Below are 19,416 nucleotides of genomic sequence, written 5' to 3' on the forward strand. Positions count from 1 at the left end.
GAAGTTTTAAAATGATCATTTTTGGTTCCTGAAGTTTGAGAAATAGTTCTAAATGATCTTTTTCTTCACTGTTAATTAACTAATATTAAAACGACGTGACAAATTATCATTAAATTGTTTATTGTAGTTGTTGATGTGACAAATTATATTAATTAAATAATATATATGTAGGTGAGGGTGCTTACTCCTTCCTCTACTCATCTTTTCCTCTCTTTTTCTTACCATTTTCCGGCGACCACCACGTCTTTGTTGCCGCCGTCCGCCATTCATACCGGACATATATTATTTAATTAATATAATTTGTCACATCAACAACTATAATAAACAATTTAATTGCAATTTGTCACGTCGTTATAATATTAGTTAATTAAGAGTAAAAAAAATCAGGGACTATTTAGAACTATTTCTCAAACTTCGGGACCAAAAGTGTTTATTTTAAAACTTCAGGGACCAAGTTGACACCTACTTTAAACTTCAAAGATCAAAAGTGTTCGTTTTAAAACGGGGACGAAGACACCTACCTCAAACCTCACTAAATATATTTTGCCCCTAATTTTTTATTAAGAGGGATTCGTCTAGCTATCCAATTGAATTTTATTCATCTGATCTTCGAATCTAACTCTCCTTCTGTAATTAATTTGATTGTTGGAGTTAATGAAATCTTTAGTGAGGATGTTACGAGCAAATACTTTTTCTTAATGAAATTTCCTTTATCTCGAAAAAAGAAGTTATAATTTAGTTATTTAATGTTTTTTAATTATACTTTTATCACACACAAAATGAAAAATTTTTATGAAAGTTCATAATCACAGTTTAAACTTCAAATACCTATGCCAATCTAAGCATCATGGCTGGATTTACTTCAACTTTGTAAATATTACTTAAAATTTTATCTATATATCATTTTAAACTAGCTAGGAATCTAGATTTGACATTATACAGATTCAAATATGAATTAAACGTGTCACGTTATATATATATATATATATATATATTTTTTTTTTTTTTTTTTTTTAATAAACAAACGTTATATATTGAGCAACATTTGAGATAAAATGTAGATTATTTCAATATGTTTTATTTTGATTCACATGTTTCCTACAACACATTCCCGATGAATGAAATTCCAAAAAGAATTTGATTCACATGTTTCCTAGAACACATTCCCGATGAATGAACTTCCAAAAAGAATATGCACCATGTTCGTATAAATATGACATTTTTTTAGGCTTCTCTGAATTACTTAGTTCTATGCTTATACTATTTCATGATTCTTTAACCTTTTATGTTTACAGTTTTAGAACTTTTCAGTATCGATTCATATATACGTCCCTTCTTCTAGAAACCCCACATGTCGCATATCTCCCACTTTCACTCCATCCGTCCCGAAACCAAAACCTATTAAAAGAGGTCTCACTCTGACAAACCAAAACCTATTAAAAGAGGTCTCACTCTGACAAAGGAAAAAAAATAAACATGAGAACAAAAAATAAAGGGAAAAAATGGCACACAAAATCTCAACATTCACTTTCATATGAACAATAAGCTGACAACATTTACCTTTCATACATATGTGAAGAAAAAAAAATTGATAAAAAGAATGATTCAGCTGTTTCTTTTTTATACACTTAATAACAGCTGAGGTCTCTTACTCTTCTTCTCTGATGTGATGGAAAATGAAAAATGAAAAAAAAAAAAGAAAGAAAATGAATATTTAAAAAAATAATAAAGAACTGAAAAAAATAATCTTATTACACATATACCACACATTTGGCAAACAAACAAGGATGTGATTTTTTTTTCCCTCTTTATTTTGAGGCTTTGAATAACTGGCTTCCAAGAGTAACAGTTGGGCTTCCTTCTCCCATTACTGTTGTCAAGTTCATCTCTTTCTCCAGTATCCTTTCAAGCTCCATCACCACATAGCTCATCACCGGCCGCCTCTCGCTCGACGACCCGACACATTGAAGTATCAACTGCATCAGTTCGGCCATGCCTTCGTCAGTGAAGCTCTTCCCCAATCTTGGATCTGCAATGCTAGCAATGTCGCTCTTCTTTTGATTGGTTTGTATCTTTAAAACAGGCATGGAATGGAACCCGGTCTCAGAATCCGAAAAATGAAAAAAGGTTGAAAGATAACAGTGTAAAAAAAAAGAATGTCCGATTTGGAGTTCCGCCTCCAGTGCCATATACTAACTAGACCTATGCTAGCCTAAAGTTTCCTGTTTGCTTTCATTAACCTTCACCTTCTGTCCCGAGATGGCAGTCGAATTGATAAAAGCAAACTATGTCCTAAAAAGATACTGAAATCGATGATCTAATAAGGAAGGATCGATACCGAGACTGTTTAGAGCTAGACATGATCAGATAGTTGCAAATATGGTTTCACCTTCGAAACATTAGGAGGATAAACAAACTAGAACTTGAAGAAATTACATTGTACATATGAACATATCTTTGCCAATTTGTTTTCAGTAGACTTCTCAATCTATGAGCATTTGGATAGAAAACAAAAACTACTTACCCAATCAACCAGGGTATAATTTGGATCGGAAACGGGCGCATCTGTCGCTTTTTGACCGCTAACCAACTCCAAAAGGAATATGCCGAAACTGTATACGTCACTTTTCTCGGAAAATTGTCGAAACTCCTTTACCCTGGAAAATAGGACAGAAGTTAAAAGAATGCAATAAAATAAAAATTGCAGTGCTGATGGAAAAAGCAGGAAGTTTTGGAATGAATACTCTGGAGCAAGGAATATCTCATCCGCTGTTGCTCGAGATGATGATTCCGAAATATCGGTTCTTCCCATGACATTGTAAAGTCCTGCATCTGCTACCTTAGCAATAAAATTCTCGTCTACGAGAACATTGGATGTCTTGAAGTTTTTGTGTATCAAACGAGGGCTCATGGAGTGAATATGAGCCAGACCTGCATATGATAATCGGGTCAAGTAACCGAGAGACGGGTTTCTTGAAATCGATTCATAGATAAGAATTTGGTTTCACCATTGATATATTTGATGGTTAGTCAATCTACAAGAGATGCAAATAAATGCTCACTGTTTGCAGAGGTTCACCTTTAGCTGCCCCCAGAGCTATGGAGAGTCTGATCTTGAACTCTAGCCTCTCAGCCGAAAGCTGCTCAGCACCTTCAATAACCCATGTTTTTAAGAGTAAGTTTAGGATAACTTCTTAGAATAGTGCTTTTACGCGTTAGGACCACAAAAAGTTCATGAGGCAGCTGGATGGAACGTTACCATATATGTGGCTAGAAACGCTTCCATTCGGTATGTAATCGAATATGAGAAACTGTAGATTGTTTTCCTGGCAGTAGCCCAAAAGAGTTACGAGATTTCGATGCTGAATAGACGAGAGGTAGTGTACCTGATAGTGAACAAACTAAATTAGATTAAAACATGAGTCGAACATATATGCAAGTACCTCTCTTTCCAAAAACATGAAACGAAGCCGATCACCGACTTGTGAGGCAGAATGAGCAACAGAAGAGGACAGGTAACTGTAAAGTGAAACTCTTGGTTTAGCATTTACCCATACATGAAAGTTCAAAGACAATAAACAAGTGAAGTTGTATGCAATTTAAGTGTTAATTTAACATGAGACTATAACAACCTCATCTGAACAGGATCTGCTCCATAGGTCGTACTCGTACCTACGTGTTCTCAAGTTCTAAGAATAGGTGATGGTCAAAACATAAATGGAATAAACACACCATAGGCTGAGTGAATAGCAGAAAAGATACTAGATCATTACATTGTTAGCTAAACAAATGGGAGAAGTGAAGAAGAGTTTGAATCAAAGAACTTCAGAAACCGACTGAAAGCACGAGGAATGAACAAGATATCTGCGAGGATCTCGTGTAGTCATTTCAAATACTTCTTACATTCATGCTCAAACTATGCATGTTGAGACAGGTAACAATGCCGTTGAGCGCTTACAGACATTAAATGAATATTACCTCATCCACAAAATCCTGACTAGGCGCTCCATGCCGCTTTTTGATAGCAACAAACATTCCATCATGAAGCATGCCCTTATAGACCTCCCCGAACTTCCCTTCTCCAATCAAGTTATTTTCGCTGAAATCATTAGTCGCTAACGCCAACTCCGCCATCTCGAAATGCCTAGCATCCCGCAAAGACAACTCGATCCCAACATGTCTTCCCACTAAAAGGTACAAAAACACAACCAACTGATGATCATCCTTTGGAAAAGAGAAGGGGAAAATAAAATAAACAACGTGTGATACCCGATAACTTGGGCAATGAAGACGAAAGATGATACCTTGAACAGAAGGATCAGAAGAGCCAGTCTCGGAAGTTCGTGCAGCATTTCGAGAGCGTGCTATGAATCTTATAAGTATAATAAGCAACCCCACCAATGCCACGGCTCCTGCAGAACCTCCTAATATTGCTGCAAGGACGCTTGACATCTCATGTGGGTTCTTCCCTTCACCGGTGATTCTTTTTTACAGTATAACAATTACTATGCACACTATAATACATTGAATCTGGAACACAACAGAAAAATACATCACTCAAATCAAGTACAATCATGGGGCCAAAATCAAACAAACTCCCACAAATTAAAACGCCCTGTTTGGTTCGTGATCCGCTTTCATTTCCACATTGCCAAAAACAATGAATACTACAGTGTTTGAACACAAATTATTGGATCAGAAACCAATCATGTGCCTACTACTTAAAAGTGTTCGATATCAAAGCAATTCTCACAATCTGAAGTTCAAGCTACAGATATAGCGAAAAATACATCACTCAAATTAGGTACAATCATGGGGCCAAAACTGAAAGAAACTCCTACAAGTTAAAAGTCCCCATTAGGTTCGTGATCTGTTTTCGATACTTATGTTCGACGAAAAACAATAAAAATATGTTTGGTGTCACTTGTTTTCAAAAACCATTTCTGGAACATGTGTGTCTAATGCAGTGAAAATAAAGCATTCTGCATTATTTGTTCTTCGAAAACAAATTTTCGGATCACAAACCAAACCATTGCCTACCTAAAGTGTTTGATATAGGAGCAACTCCAACAGTCAACCACAAGAATGAGGTTCAAGCCATAGATCTTCATTATTTCCACCTCCACCCCCTTTTTTCAATTTTTTTAGCAAGGGAATGAACATCTAAATTCAGCAAGAGGAAGAGATTGAAGAATTGAAGAATACCAAACACACATATAATGGTGTTATCATCTAGAACTTCAAACCTGAAATCGTGGAGAAACTATGGAGGAGGCAGATCTTCTGGAGGCATTGCGTCATTTGGAAATCGGAAAGTGCAGAAGCGTGGAGTGAACCCGATGAAATTCAACCCACATTCCGAAAGCAGAAGAAGAATCTTAGGACTACTAAGCCAAAAATGGCTTATCAAGGAGCTCAAAATCGCAAAAATGGAGTCCGATCATCGGCTTCCTGCAAATGGCGAGAAGCCAAAATCGAAAGAAGAAGAAGAAGATGACGAAATCGCCGAAGAAGAAGAAGCAGGAAGCAGCAGCAGAAGCAGTGGCTGAGTACTTTTTTGGTTAAATTAATACGAAATGCATCATTGGATACAGACAATGCCGACAGAAAGTGACCTCGCGCCGACAACAACTTCTCAGAGTTTTATTGCTTCGTTTTCCCCTCCACCAAACCAACCCAATTTCAAAATCGTCTCAAACCCCCAAAACAAAATCAAAAACCCAACAAAACCCACCAAGAACAAACACTCGATTAAGCAAAAACCAGATCAAAAACCCGACTACCTTTCAAACAAAACAATCAGAGGAACAAAACCCATGTGGCCAAAACAACAAAAAGAGTGATAATACAGAGAAAGAGAGAGAAGGGGGGCTTACAAAGGAAGAGAGAGAGAGAAAGGGGCAATTGAAATTAATCTTGGGGAATTAAAATTGGGATGTTGTTGAGTAATGGGTGGGCTGTAAAGCAGCAAAATAGTGTTGTCTGGTACTGCCAAGTTGAAAGACGAATAGGTGGGGGAGGGTTCATTTTGCTGTATCGAGTAGTACAGAGCATTTTGGCTGTGTTTTTGAATTCTTCCACTTCACAATCACAACAGAAGAGCTTATAAATGAAACCACCCCCAGAAAGCCAAGAAACAGAGAAACAAACATAGAAAAAGGAATAATCAAATCACTCAAATCATTACCCATTTTCCAGCTTGCCCTCACGAATTTAATTAAACAAGAACATCAACAACAACAAAAAAAAAAAAAAGGAAGAACAGAGAGAGAGATTCGAAGCTGTGGGGTTTGTGGGGTAAACGATCCCCACCAGCCAGCTATGTTGACATTGCTCCGTCCCACTGACCCAATTTGTTCTTTTTTTTTTCAAAAGAAAAAATTGGAAATTTATATTGAAGAAACAAACAAGGGAGAGAATATGCAGCGCGTTAGAACATACAAATGCTTCTTTATTTGTCTTCGTTTTTCTAATTTTCTTGTGATAATAAATAAAGTTTGAGGGAATTGGACTGTTGTTCTTTGGATTCAAAGGTTCTTACAGCTATATAAATTACGAGGATGAGTGGATAATGACACAAGAACTGTCCAAATTTTGTTGCAGAGGAGAGAGAGAGAGGGAGATTTTTGTGTGAAAACAAGGTTTTTCTTTTCTTCTTTTTTTTTTTGGTTTTGATGTGATGAATAATTCAAATTTTTTTGGAAAAAGAAAATATATTGGGTTGAAATTAATGTAAGTTTAATCATGTGCTATCAAAATCTTTTCAAGATTGAGACACATGAACAAAAGAAACTCCATATTAGAATTATGAGAAAGACACTCCATGAGCTAACATTATTTTATTTTCTTTTCTTTTTGAAGAATATATGAATTTAACTGCTCCTTAGGGGAAAATTATAATTAATTTCTAGTCTAACCATGTAATTATAAATTATTACTGTTGAATTTTAATGTTGAATTTTAATTTCGATTAAGTATACTTTAACCGGTAAAGTATTAGTAGCTGTCAATCTAAGCTTAGCTCAATTAATGAAGGCAACAAATCTTTGTTTTTGTTTTGTATTTATTCTTTTTTTATTATTATTTGAGTACATGTTTTGTATTTATTCTTAGTTAATTTTCACATAAAAATTAATTAAGCAATACATAGATACATTAAAGTTATTTTTTATATGGAAATAAGGTATTTATTAGGGTAGATTTTCAATCTAGTATGATTTTAATTAGATGTACTAAAAAAGAATTAGATATCACAAAAATAGTTGCTAATGGCGAAAATCAGAGCACGACAAAATAGTTATTACAATTAATTTATATATAGGTTAACGACATTGAGTATGATTAAAATTATAATGAGTACAATCAAATTGAGTTGGGTGAAAATTGAGCCCACCAACATGAGTTTAACTTAGTGGTAATTGACACATATCTCTGATCAAAATATTCTTAGTTAGAATCTTTCCACCCGCTAATTACCTTTTTAATAGAATCGTCTTAAATTTTTAAGTTGAGAAACTAAAAAAGACTTTAAAAAAATTATATATATAGTTCAAGTGGAAATCAAACTATTAACCTATGAAATTGTAATAAATATTTTATCTAGTTCAAATTGGAAAAGATTTTGAAAACTCAAAATAATTCTTAAAATTCAATTTCAAAAAGACTAAAATTGATGAGTTATGAAAGAGTATAATGTTGAAACTTCTATATGCTCCTCAAGAAATTGATTGAGACTCAACCTCTTCAATCAATGAGTAAGATTTCGAATCAAAATTTATATTTAAAAAGAACCTAGAGATTATAAATATCCAAATAACAATAAAATTCACATTTGTCGTACCAAATTTATTTTAGAGAAATTTCACTCAATGGCAAATTTAATTTCTAATTTTTGAAAATGTAATAATTTTGCTTTTCAAATGGGTATAAATTTAACTTTTTGTGGGACGTTTTGAATCATATTTGATTTTTATACTGACTTGAATAATGTTATTTTGTAAAGTCTTGAACTTTATACCATATTTGACATTTAGGATGATAATAGGAATCTAACATCATCTTAACTTAACTATGCTTGAATTATATGTTTTATTTTATTTATGTAAAAGTTTATTTATTTTATTTTTTGAAAATTTATACCTAAAATCTTCCATTTTGAGTCAACATAAAATATATTATGATGATTAGAAAAAAAAACATAAATATATAATGATATTAGGTAAACTAAAAATTTTACCTTTTAACTACTTCTCAATTTTATACTTTAATTTTAAAATAGGTTTAAATGTATCCTTAAAACTTTTATTTGTTTTAAAACCATCTCTTGTGTCAATTTTGTAAGACAAAAACTTTAATTTTAAGAATTAAATTTAAAATTTATATATATTTAAAGGAAAATAGTAATAATTTAGGAAAATCTCAGACAACCCATCATATTTGCAAAACTTTTCAATATTGTAGATTGGAAGAACAAAGGCAAAGCTATATATATATATAAAGAGTTAAAAGTAAAATTTTTAAAATTTGTTAAGTTGTAATATAAAATATATAAGATTAAGCTAAAGAATGCAATTGCTCCCCTCCTTCATTCAAAGGGTATCTAAGAAAGAATTGAAAAGTTGAGGGATAGGTTTGAAATTTTCAAGAGTTGAAAACAAAACTAAAATTTCATACATAATGTGGGTGGGAAAATATATATAAAGTAGCTTTTTATTTTATGGTATATGCACAAGTCAAAGTAATATTTTATCTCTTATTTTGTTAATTTTATTTGTAGGATTTTATTCATGGAAATATAATTAAACTATGGCTTGTTACAAAATAAATAAATATATATATATATATTATAATTCGTATATATATATATTTTTTTATAACTCGATTGATGGTGAAAATTTGAACCTCTAACTTTTTAATAGAGAATATATATCTTAACCAATGTTCAAATTGACAATAATCTCCTTATTATTAAAGTAAGAGTAACAAATTGATCTATACATCTCTATGATTGATATTAAACTAATATTTGAAATCAACTTAATTTAATATTTCATTTTATATACTCATTTGCTTTTATTTATGCATCATTTTGAAATTAATTTATTTTCTATATAATAACTTTAGGGAAGCTAATATGATTGAACAAATCTACTATATTTAATTTGTTTTCTTGGTAGTATTATTAGTGATATCAAATATTTTATTAAGTCATGGTTAGAAAAATGGAAATAGAAAATCCTTTGCCATTAATGCAAGCTGATTCACATATAAAACCTAGTAGTTGGCATTGCACTAGGATGTAGTAAATGAGTTTGTCTTTTTTTTTTCTTTTCTTTTTTCAAATATAGTAATGATTTAGTTTTATATTATATAAATATTTTTTAAAAATTTCTTGAGTAGTTTAATAAATGTGTATGGGACAGAACTTTTCTGACTTTAACGAAATTAATGGTGTCTTATCCACTAAACTATGTTTGCAGTGATAAATTGATTTATATTATAACATTAATTTTCATATAAATTTTTATACATGACAGTAATTACATCTATAGATATCCTGAATAAATTTAAAGTTCACAGTATTACAATTGAAACATGGAGCACATTTGAATCTTTGACCTTTAAGAGAGGTTACTCATATTTTATTGCCAAGACATAAATATTACTAATTTGACCTATAAAAGTAAATGATTAATGTTTAATAAGGATCTCGAAGATAAATAGAATTTATATATAAAATACATAGTATATCAATTAATCATGTCACTACCACAAAAAAAGTCGCTTTGGTACCTTTTAAGATACATCTAACTCGGAGAATTTGTGATTTGTCATAAAAGAAAATAAGAAAACAAATAGGACTAACTCATTTTTTGAAAGAAAATAAGAAAACAAATAAGATTCAAACAAATTGCAAGACGAGTTAGTCAAACTGACTAATCTTTGCCCATCAAGTTGGCCCCACAAGAGTAGGTTGAGTAGATTTTCGTCTTTTTTTTACGACAACCGAGAGTGGGAAGATTCGAATTCAAGATAAGTTTTTACTACTAATTGATTTTTGTCAGATGGGCTACCTCTCTAGAACCGGTTCACTCCTAATAACATAGGTGATTCCTGATAACGAAAAATCTCGTTTTATAGTTGAAATAATTTGAGTCGTCCAATAAATATCAAATCTTTCTACAACTCAACAATATTGTGTAGCAATAAAAAGCCTAAAAATACGGATAGAAGATGAATAGGTGTGAGGGGATGGAGAGCGCATGAGAGTGGTCCTGCCTCTCTTTCTTTGTTTATAGCATAGGGAGGAAAGCTTGAAGAGTTAATGTAAAGGAGAAAGGGAGAAAAACTCAAGAAACCAATAAAAGATTTAAATTACTTCTTGTGTTCGTCGATCTGCATCAACTGATCATAATATAATGAGTTTAAATTTCTTTTCGTTTGGCATTTAGTATTGTTTTTACGTGATTCCTCTGCAATATTAAACCAAAATGCTAAGTACACACTCCAATGTGTTCATGTCCAAAGTTTTGCCATACGTCAAACACTAGTTTAAATTTGATACGAGCTGAACATGTCGGGATAAGAGACTGAACTTACAACTTTTAAAAATTAATTCGAACTAAACACTTATTTTTTATTATTTTTTTAGTACAATAAATGTCGAGATAAGAGACTAAACCTCCCACTTTAGCAAGATTGATTTAATAGTTGAGTTAAACTCGTTGACAACCACCCATTGCTAGAACTTATAAGCATGTCATGAACTTTTGAAACTCATCTTTATTAGATCCAAATACTGTGAAAATTCTAGATTAGGATTGAAAACCAAAATAAATAAAATTACAGTTTTGCCTAATAAATTCCGGATAATAAAAATTATGCTTAATAAACCAAGATTTCACAATCTCATTTTGTGTCTAATAGGGGAAATCTATGGATTAGCTTTGGAATAAATCGCAAAATTCAAAGACTAAAATGCATGGATAGACACAAAATATGAGATCCGTCAAATTAAAGAATACAAACTTGTAATTTAACCAAAAAAGAAGTTACATACCAGGTAGATTGGCACCATTAGATGAGCAAAAAGTGATCCAACTCCTCCTAATATGAGTTTATAAAACAATTCAAATACCAAAAATGAAGGCAATTAAGCCTGCAAGGTTTCCAAATTACAGTGAGAATTCAAAAGTTACTTAAATCAGGGGAGAAATATTACAACAAATTTTATGTGCTTGTGCCATCATATATATACTGCCCACAGTTAAAAATGTGATAATCAATAGCTAATTAGCTTTTGGGCGGTCGATTCCTCTTCTCCTCGATACCCGACTGAGAAAATCTCTGACGCAGAATTTGAAGAACATCCTCCATCTCTACCTCTTTGACTGCCAGGAGAACCATGGCATGATACAGCACATCTGCCATTTCCGAGGCAGTGCGAGACTTATCCTCATTCTCTTCCAACGTTCGACACAACTCGTCCGCTTCTTCCCTATCAGAACCAGGACAAGTACTGAAGCTGTCAAATGCTAGGGACTGGAACATGGGACAGAAAGAGATTTACTAGAGAATGTTATGGTGCCACAATTAAAATTTCAAATGTAGTCTGGTAAACAAAATGTCAATTTAAAATACGATACCTGATTTTAGAGCAGAGCAAGTTGTTGTCAAGCAACAGTCGTCTCGTCCACGAGGGCTTACCATTTTGTGGAACAGCTATTTCCACTTTGCGTTCGGAGATTGTGGACTCTAATGAGTACAAAGTAGACAAGGCCAACTTATGGTTCACCTCCTACAAGAATTAATACACAATTATAGGTCAAAACAATCTCATTCTCTTAGTTATCCATAAACAAATCTGTTAAAGCAGCAGACCTGTTGACTCTCCATCAAGTCATCTAGTGATGTATAATAGCATGTCTCGGCTCCAGTATGACAAGTAGGCCCATCGGGCTTCCCGAGATAAATGATCTAACAATCAGTTTTAAAACTGAGTTAGCTATGCACAGTAAACCACAATAAGCTGATGTGATTGTTTAGGTCGCTATCGGTTAGAGCCATACAGAATCACGATCACAATCAATGAATATGTCGTGAATGTTTATGAAGTTATTAGAGGTCTCTCCCTTTGTCCACAGCTGTGATCGCGATCGACTGTAGAATGTAGCCTTTCGTTGGGAAGCAGTTGTAGCAACAGCCTCCCTATTCGCAAATCCTTGCATTAATATTGCTCCTGTATCAACATTTTGAGCTATAGCTACTGCCAGACCTTTGTCATCCCATTTCATGCTGTCTAACAGCATCTCAACCTGAAACATACAATTGGATATATTTGAGTGCAAGGATAAACTAATTAGAACGAGGGGGAAAAAACAAAGAAAGAAAGAAAACCAGAGAAAATGCCTGAACAATGTGTTGTTAAATTAATCATAATCATAAAATTTTGATTTAAATCCCCTTTTGATCTTGAAGTTCTCTTTCTATTTTTATTGGATAACCCACGAGACAAGAAAGTTTGATTTTGAGACTTATATAAGTTGGTATAGCCAAGAGACCCCAAGACCTTACCCAATGGGACCTCTGAGTAGGTCTGAATGTAATGATCAATTTTCTTATTATTAAACAAAACTATAACTTCCACTTTCTCTCTCCCCCTCTCCCTCCATCTTCTTCGTTCTCTCTCTCTTCCCCCACTTACAGAACTCCTCAGACCCCCACCCTTCAGCATTAATTAAAAATAAAACAGGAGTGTAGGACATGGAGCTTTATTTTAAAAAAGCAGATGCTCAACGGGAAACAGAATATGAAAGAATAAGCCAACACAATAACAATTCAACTAAATTGGAATTATTTATAATGTGGAGTCCAGATGTAGCTCAAATAATAATTAAAAATATATTATTGGGCAACGATGAACACCTTAAGGAGAGTTTGGTCTAACCTCCCCAATTAGTCTTCCAGACACATAGCGGGCACTACCAAATGAACAAGATAGATTCCTTACTAAGTCTGGTAAATTCTTCATGATACTGTGTATCAAAAAAGGGTGTTCGATTTGCATTCGAAAGAGTACAGAGCATTATTTTATCAGGATACATCACAACTTCTTAGCATTTTGTCTTAATAGCCTTAAGCAGAGTGTGTAAAAAAGGGGGGAACCACAATAAAATGTAAATAAAATTTTTATAATGAAAAATCTATTATGAATAATAAGATAACAAAAATAGCTCGACATTTTAGTAAGAAATTAAACAGATAAATGGTCTTTCTTTCAAAATTATATTTTAATCTCTATACTAAAATTTTTATGAACATAATGACGGGGCCGCACAACACCTCATTGTGCTTCAGTGAGTTTCAGGAGAGCTTTTATTATGAAAACTTATGAAACCCTGAAAATATACCCTATCTTTGGTAAGATACTAAAATGAAATGTAAGGTCCCAGTGTAAATCTACCAACCTTCAGAACATGGTTTCTCAATTTCTATCCTATTATAACCTATAGACCAAAGTTGACATGGATACCCCAGATACTATTCAAAAACCACATGCAGAACACACACCATTACTACATCATGCAGTAGAATCATGCAGTAGAATGTGCGAATAGCCCTACAAGATCAATTCAACTGAGCTGGAATTACTGGAAATACATAGAATGTGGAGTCCAGATGTAGCTCAAATAAAAATTTGATAAATATTATCGGGCAACGATGAACACCTTGAGGAAATTTTGATCTAAGTCTAATCTCCTCATTCATATTCCAGACACATAGCAGGCCCTACCAAACGAACGAGATAGATTCCTCACTGGGTCTGGTAAAAGCCAACATGACACTGTGCATGAAATAAGTTGTGGATATTTCATTAGAAAGAATGAAGAGAAATATTGTATTAGGAAACAACCCCACTTTAAAAATGTCTACTTGAAGAGACTTTGATCTAATCTCCCAATTTGTATTCCAGACACATAAGGCCATATCAAATGAACGATGATAGATTCCTTACCAAACTAGTAAAATTATCCATGACAATGAGCATAAAATAATATATATGGTTATGTCATTCAAAAGAGTGCAGCTCAATATTTGATCAAAATGTCTAAGTACCTTCATCTGAAGTGAGAGGTCTTTTCCAAAATCGCTCGTCGAGGCAAAAGCAGGACCACATCTAAATTTCCTGGAACTGAAGTTGGTGGAAACAAAAAGACGTTTAGCTGGGGAGAATCTCAGAGACTGACAACCAAAATACGAAGTCGACATCGCAATATCTGGAGCTCAAGAATTTCCCTACGATCTACTCTAAGAATGCACTGCCCTGCAACAACAATCAAAACTCCCATGAAAGGACAGAAATGGATTGGAAATAAGAAATCTGCGAACATTCGACAGGAAAAATGCAAATAAGAATTCCGTGGAAGATGAATGATCAAGTCCAAAATGAGAACTCAGTATCTTGAAGAAACCTTAAGAAGAAAACGAGTGAAAGCTCATATTTTCAGCTCGACCACAGCGAAGCTAGATGAAGAACCCTAAAATCACCGTGTTATATAGCAAAAAAAATGACCTCTATTGAAATGGGCTTGCCTAAAACATTGTGAAATGAAATACCAAAGTGTGGTTTTTTTAGTTCCTCAAAATATAATATTTACTATAATTTAATTCTCACTTCATGTATTAAAATATTTCAATTGTGTTCCTGTATTAGGGGCCGTTTGTTTCGTGAGAATCCAAGATTCCTGTGATACGAGCATCTAGATTCTCATGTTTGTTTTGAGGATGCCTGCGACATGGGAATCATCGAAATCCATGTTTCAAAAAGACATACAAATCGACTCTGATGCCTTCCATATGGGCAATACCCAAGATACCAAGTATCTTACATTACCGCAAAACATTGGAACCTTTGAGGATGCCCTAAACATTGGAACCTAATGCTTTCCTATATATTGGATGGTAGATAAAAGTGTTTTTTATTATATGTAATAGATAAAGAATAATAAGATTTTTTAGTGTGTATATATAAAGTCATGCTCAGGACAAATGTGAGATAGTTTTTTGAAATAGTATCAATATCGTTTTGAAGAACCTTTTGACACAAAAACAGAACAACCCATTAAACAAACTCCAAAAGCTAAGAATCTGAAAATGCTTTTTTAAAACAAAATTGAAACAAGGAGCCAAGGACAAACAAAAAACGCATATGTTTAACAACAAAAGGCTCAAACGAGTGGACAAAATCAGCAAAGGTTATTATATTAAACATCAAACTGTTCAAACATGTGTGTAAAAGACCTTAATGTTGACTTTTCATTTTTGTTTAAATTCGAACATGCTGAGGAAACAAAAAGACACGTTTAAGTCACAAAGGAGTAACTTTAAGACATGCTCACGACACACGTGAGATAGTTTTTTGAAATAGTTTATCTCCATCGAGACAACTTAAAAAAAAAAGACACGTTTGTGCATGGTTCTTCTAAATTTCGGGGCATTGGATAAAAAATAAAAACGCTGAAATTTGAACAAAAATATTCAGGGCATCAAATATTATCCACCGATTGAAAAGGTTTGAGCATTGTTTCTCTCCATTTCCTGGAGCTTTCAAGTATTTCTCTAAGAATCCAAAACAAATAAGTTATTTTCATAACTCTTCCTCAACAAATGTTATGGTTTCTTCTACCCGCAAGTTATAAGTTATAGTTGCCATAATCGTTTACTAACTTCCTATCAAACCCTTTTCCCAGAAAACCATTCACCGCACAATTACTGCAAATTCTCAATCGTAAATCCCTTCACACCACAAACAAATCAAAAGAAACCCGGGAAAATTTCCTAGAAACAGAGGCTTCAAATGTATCGATTCATCAAGTCGTCTCTCTGCAAACATGAATCCACACACTCGAAAACGTCTCAACAACAGTCAACAGCCCAAAAATCCCCTAAACATTCTCCACTTTGCGGTCATACAATTGTCGAGAAACAACCGAACAGATATTGAAGAAAGAAAAATAAACAGATCCGAAACGAAAGATTGTGATGCGGTGAATCGAGTAGAGGAGGAATGAGAACTCACCATCGTAGGAGAAAAACGGCGAACGAGGGAAATCCCAGAAAGGCTATCAGAGTTCCGCACGACTGCAGCAGAGGAAGAGACGAAGAACCCTAAAACCTCTTATGTTATATAGTGAAGCATTAATGGGCCCTTTAAATGGGCTTCCTGCGTTTTCTTTTAAGGGCTTTTGATTGGATACTTAATGGGCTTTATAAGTAACGTGGAAATTGGGCTGGTTGCACCTCGTTATTAAATAGGGAGAATGTAAGGTTTCTGGAGAGCTGTTTTATAAATTTATTTACACAAATGTCTACAATTTTTTAATTTTAGATTTTTAGATTTTTGCATGTATGATTTTATTTTAATTTAATTTTACATGTATTATATTTATATTTATTATAGTCTCAATAAACATATATCCGCATATTCAAAAAAATATATTCAAAATCACAGTATATATCAACTTATATATATGTATATATATATATTCAAAATCACTATAGTATATATCTACATATCCGCATATATACAAGTTGAGTTATGAGATGTATCCACTTATATATCTGCATATATACATTCAAAATCATTATAGTATATATCCGCACGTCCACATATATACAAGTTGAGTTATAAGATATGTCCTAATCAAATCACTATACTATATATCCTCATATATACAATATTTCACACGAAACCAGAAATTGAGAACATTCACTAGAATGCAAACTTTTCAATTTGGAGATGAACTGCTATGGCGACTGAGAAAAATGGAGGCGATCGGAGATGAAGGCAGGCAGACGTCGGTCGAAGATGAAGGCTTTCAGAAACGACCGGAGAATAAGAACTGACGGAAATCTCCTTTCGAAGGCGGCTGGAGATGAAATGCTCTTGCGACAAAGAAAAGCGGAGCCGGTCGGAGAAGAGGGCAGACATCGACCGACAATTGGAGAAGAGGAACGAAGGGTCAGAAGAAGAAAGGAAAAACGAGGAAGAAGAAAGGGTGAGTTTCGAAAATGGATGGCTTTTTGGGTTTTGAAATTTTTTAATTTTGAAAATTATCATTAGTACATGTTAAGGGATTTGACCTCCCAATTTACCAATTATATATTTATGATCACGTTTCAATTTTATTATAATCTAGTGATCTTCAACACTGGTGATAACTAGGTATATATATACATAAAATATTAATCTTTGTTTTTTTTATTAAGAACAATTACATTAGTTTTTTTAAACATTTAAAAAGAGGTTGAGAAAAAGATACCAACATAAATATTGCTAGATCAAATAGTTGATGTCTATTAAAAACATGTTTATGTTTAGTAATTGAGTAATAATTATGTTGTTGTAAATCCTTTTAACATTTTTATACTTTTAACTTATATGCATCTTGATTCGAGTAATTGAGTACGTTCTAACCACTTGATATTCTCACATCCCACCATTTCACTTATACATGTGTGTTTAGTTATTCATTGATAACAATAAAAATAATTGTGATCGCAAGTTAAATAGCAATTAAGATATGTTAATTTCACCATAAATATATATCTTATTTCTAAAAGATGAAAAAAAGACTAATTACAAATTTTAAGCTAAGTTTGTGAATTTAGAAAATGGTTAACTATTTATTTTAATAATTATCAATAAACTTTAGAAATAATAAATAATAAATAATTTATATTTTTGATAAATATAAATAACTATAACATTGGATAGATGTTCGAACTTATTTAATTAAAGTTAAATTAATAAATCACGTGCCTTGCACGTGTTAAAAAACTAGTTAAAAAAATAGCTAACTACATTTGTATGAAATTTTGTGTGAATTGGGATTTTTTTTACTATTTAAATATTTTTGTAAATTTTAATTCTCATAAATTATTAGCCACTAAATGAGGGTAATTAAGTCTTTTTTTGGGTAATTATAATTATCTACTCTTCCTTTTTTATATGTAGTTTGATAATTCCGACAATGAATATCGAACCATAACATTTTTAATGATAATGGGCAATCTTATCACTTGGTTATGATCAAATTGATGATAACTCTACTTGTTAACTTATCTATTAAAAAAGTACATAAAATAGAGATAGCTGCAATAGGGATGTCGTATTTTATACCACAACCCTACAGGTCCTATACTCAAATGGCACGGGAAATCCTTATTTAAATTCCTCATGATGTGGATAAAGAAAGTTTCTTTTTTTAGGGGACGGGACAAATAATACATTTTTCGTCTTTGTTCCTCGTCCCGCCTGACTTTTTATATATATTATATTAAAAAATCTTATTATTCTTTATCCATTACATATAATAAAAAAAACACTTTTATCTACCCTCCACTATATAGGAAAGCAATAGACCATGTAAATGAAGTTTATCATCAAATTCCTTATAAAAAAAACATTTAATTGATAAATAATTGTAAAATAAAATAATAAATAGGACAAAATTCTCTGCGTGGACGGAACGGGAAAGCCCACCCAGACAATGTTGAATCCGTACACAATTGAGTCGATTTTGTTTATTAGATATACAAAATCGTTTGAGGTAGAAGGGAAAAATAGAATCTTTTGTCTTATATAAAGATAGATACAAATCGTCCAATGGGACGACTTAATTTCTACCAATACGCATATTTGACATTCTTACTTTGATGACCTATACTAAAAAGTCTAATGTTCAAATTTCTATCACCATGCCATGATGTTAAAGTAAATAATAATAATAATAATAATAATTTATGTTTTTTAATGTTAATTCATTTTATTAACTATATAAATAATAATGCAGGATGGATGGAATGAGTTCATATATCAAATAACACAACAACGATGTGTTGTCTAAGTATGTCGATCACATCATGATTTATGATGTAATGAATTGTATTTTTAAAAATAAATTTTAACACGTTTTTTTTAGTACAACTTATATGCTAAGCTTTGTTTTATTGTATTTTTTATTTTTAATATTTCACTGTTTACATCTTCTATTTTATTGTTCTAATTGCTAATGTTTTTTGAAGGTCAAATTACAAATTTAGTGTATAAACTTTTTGATTTTAGTCTAATAGGTTCCAAACTTTAAAAATTGCCCGCTAGGTCATTGAACTTCAAAGTATATAATAGATAGCTTAATCGTCGATTAACGGATCTATTAGGTATGAAAATTAAGTTTATTAAAAATATATACTATGTTTTTTTTTATAGATGTGTGAATTTTCAAACGTCAACCAGATATATTAGACATGATATTTAAAATTCACAAATCTATTAGATACAAACCTAAAAGTTTGAGGACTTAATCTAACCATATATTCGTTTTTAATATAACATAGCAAATGTTGTTTGGTTAA

General features: G+C 32.4%; 2 protein-coding genes across 5 annotated transcripts; both read right to left on the minus strand.

Moving 5' to 3' along the window:
- Positions 1 to 1,503: 1,503 nt before the first annotated feature.
- On the minus strand, positions 1,504 to 6,375 carry LOC111011841 (Protein kinase superfamily protein). Of its 3 annotated transcripts, XM_022285755.2 has the most exons (9): positions 5,247 to 6,375; positions 5,041 to 5,129; positions 4,305 to 4,530; positions 3,979 to 4,187; positions 3,260 to 3,386; positions 3,080 to 3,151; positions 2,745 to 2,931; positions 2,525 to 2,657; positions 1,504 to 2,072 (listed from the first exon to the last, which is right to left on the minus strand). In XM_022285755.2, the coding sequence occupies exons 3-9, from the start codon at positions 4,450 to 4,452 to the stop codon at positions 1,809 to 1,811; spliced, it is 1,140 nt and encodes a 379-aa protein (XP_022141447.1). In that variant the 5' UTR covers positions 4,453 to 4,530; positions 5,041 to 5,129; positions 5,247 to 6,375; the 3' UTR covers positions 1,504 to 1,808. The 3 variants fall into 3 exon arrangements, with proteins under 3 accessions (XP_022141447.1, XP_022141448.1, XP_022141446.1); XM_022285756.2 differs by lacking the exon at positions 5,041 to 5,129 and having other exon boundaries at positions 5,877 to 6,375; XM_022285754.2 differs by lacking the exon at positions 5,041 to 5,129 and having other exon boundaries at positions 5,247 to 6,373.
- Positions 6,376 to 11,081: 4,706 nt separating this feature from the next.
- Positions 11,082 to 16,208, minus strand: AT-IE (histidine biosynthesis bifunctional protein (HISIE)). Of its 2 annotated transcripts, none has more exons than XM_022285836.2 (6): positions 16,079 to 16,208; positions 14,116 to 14,323; positions 12,069 to 12,314; positions 11,881 to 11,976; positions 11,646 to 11,797; positions 11,082 to 11,497 (listed from the first exon to the last, which is right to left on the minus strand). In XM_022285836.2, exons 2-6 carry the CDS (start codon positions 14,266 to 14,268, stop codon positions 11,293 to 11,295), a joined length of 852 nt encoding a protein of 283 aa, XP_022141528.1. In that variant the 5' UTR covers positions 14,269 to 14,323; positions 16,079 to 16,208; the 3' UTR covers positions 11,082 to 11,292. The 2 variants fall into 2 exon arrangements, with proteins under 2 accessions (XP_022141528.1, XP_022141529.1); XM_022285837.2 differs by lacking the exon at positions 16,079 to 16,208 and adding an exon at positions 13,728 to 13,843 and having other exon boundaries at positions 14,116 to 14,255.
- Positions 16,209 to 19,416: the final 3,208 nt, after the last annotated feature.

This window comes from Momordica charantia, assembly GCF_013281855.1.
Source record: "Momordica charantia cultivar OHB3-1 chromosome 4 unlocalized genomic scaffold, Mcharantia_2.0 BLBB01000004.1, whole genome shotgun sequence".
NCBI classification, from domain to species: Eukaryota; Viridiplantae; Streptophyta; class Magnoliopsida; order Cucurbitales; family Cucurbitaceae; genus Momordica; species Momordica charantia.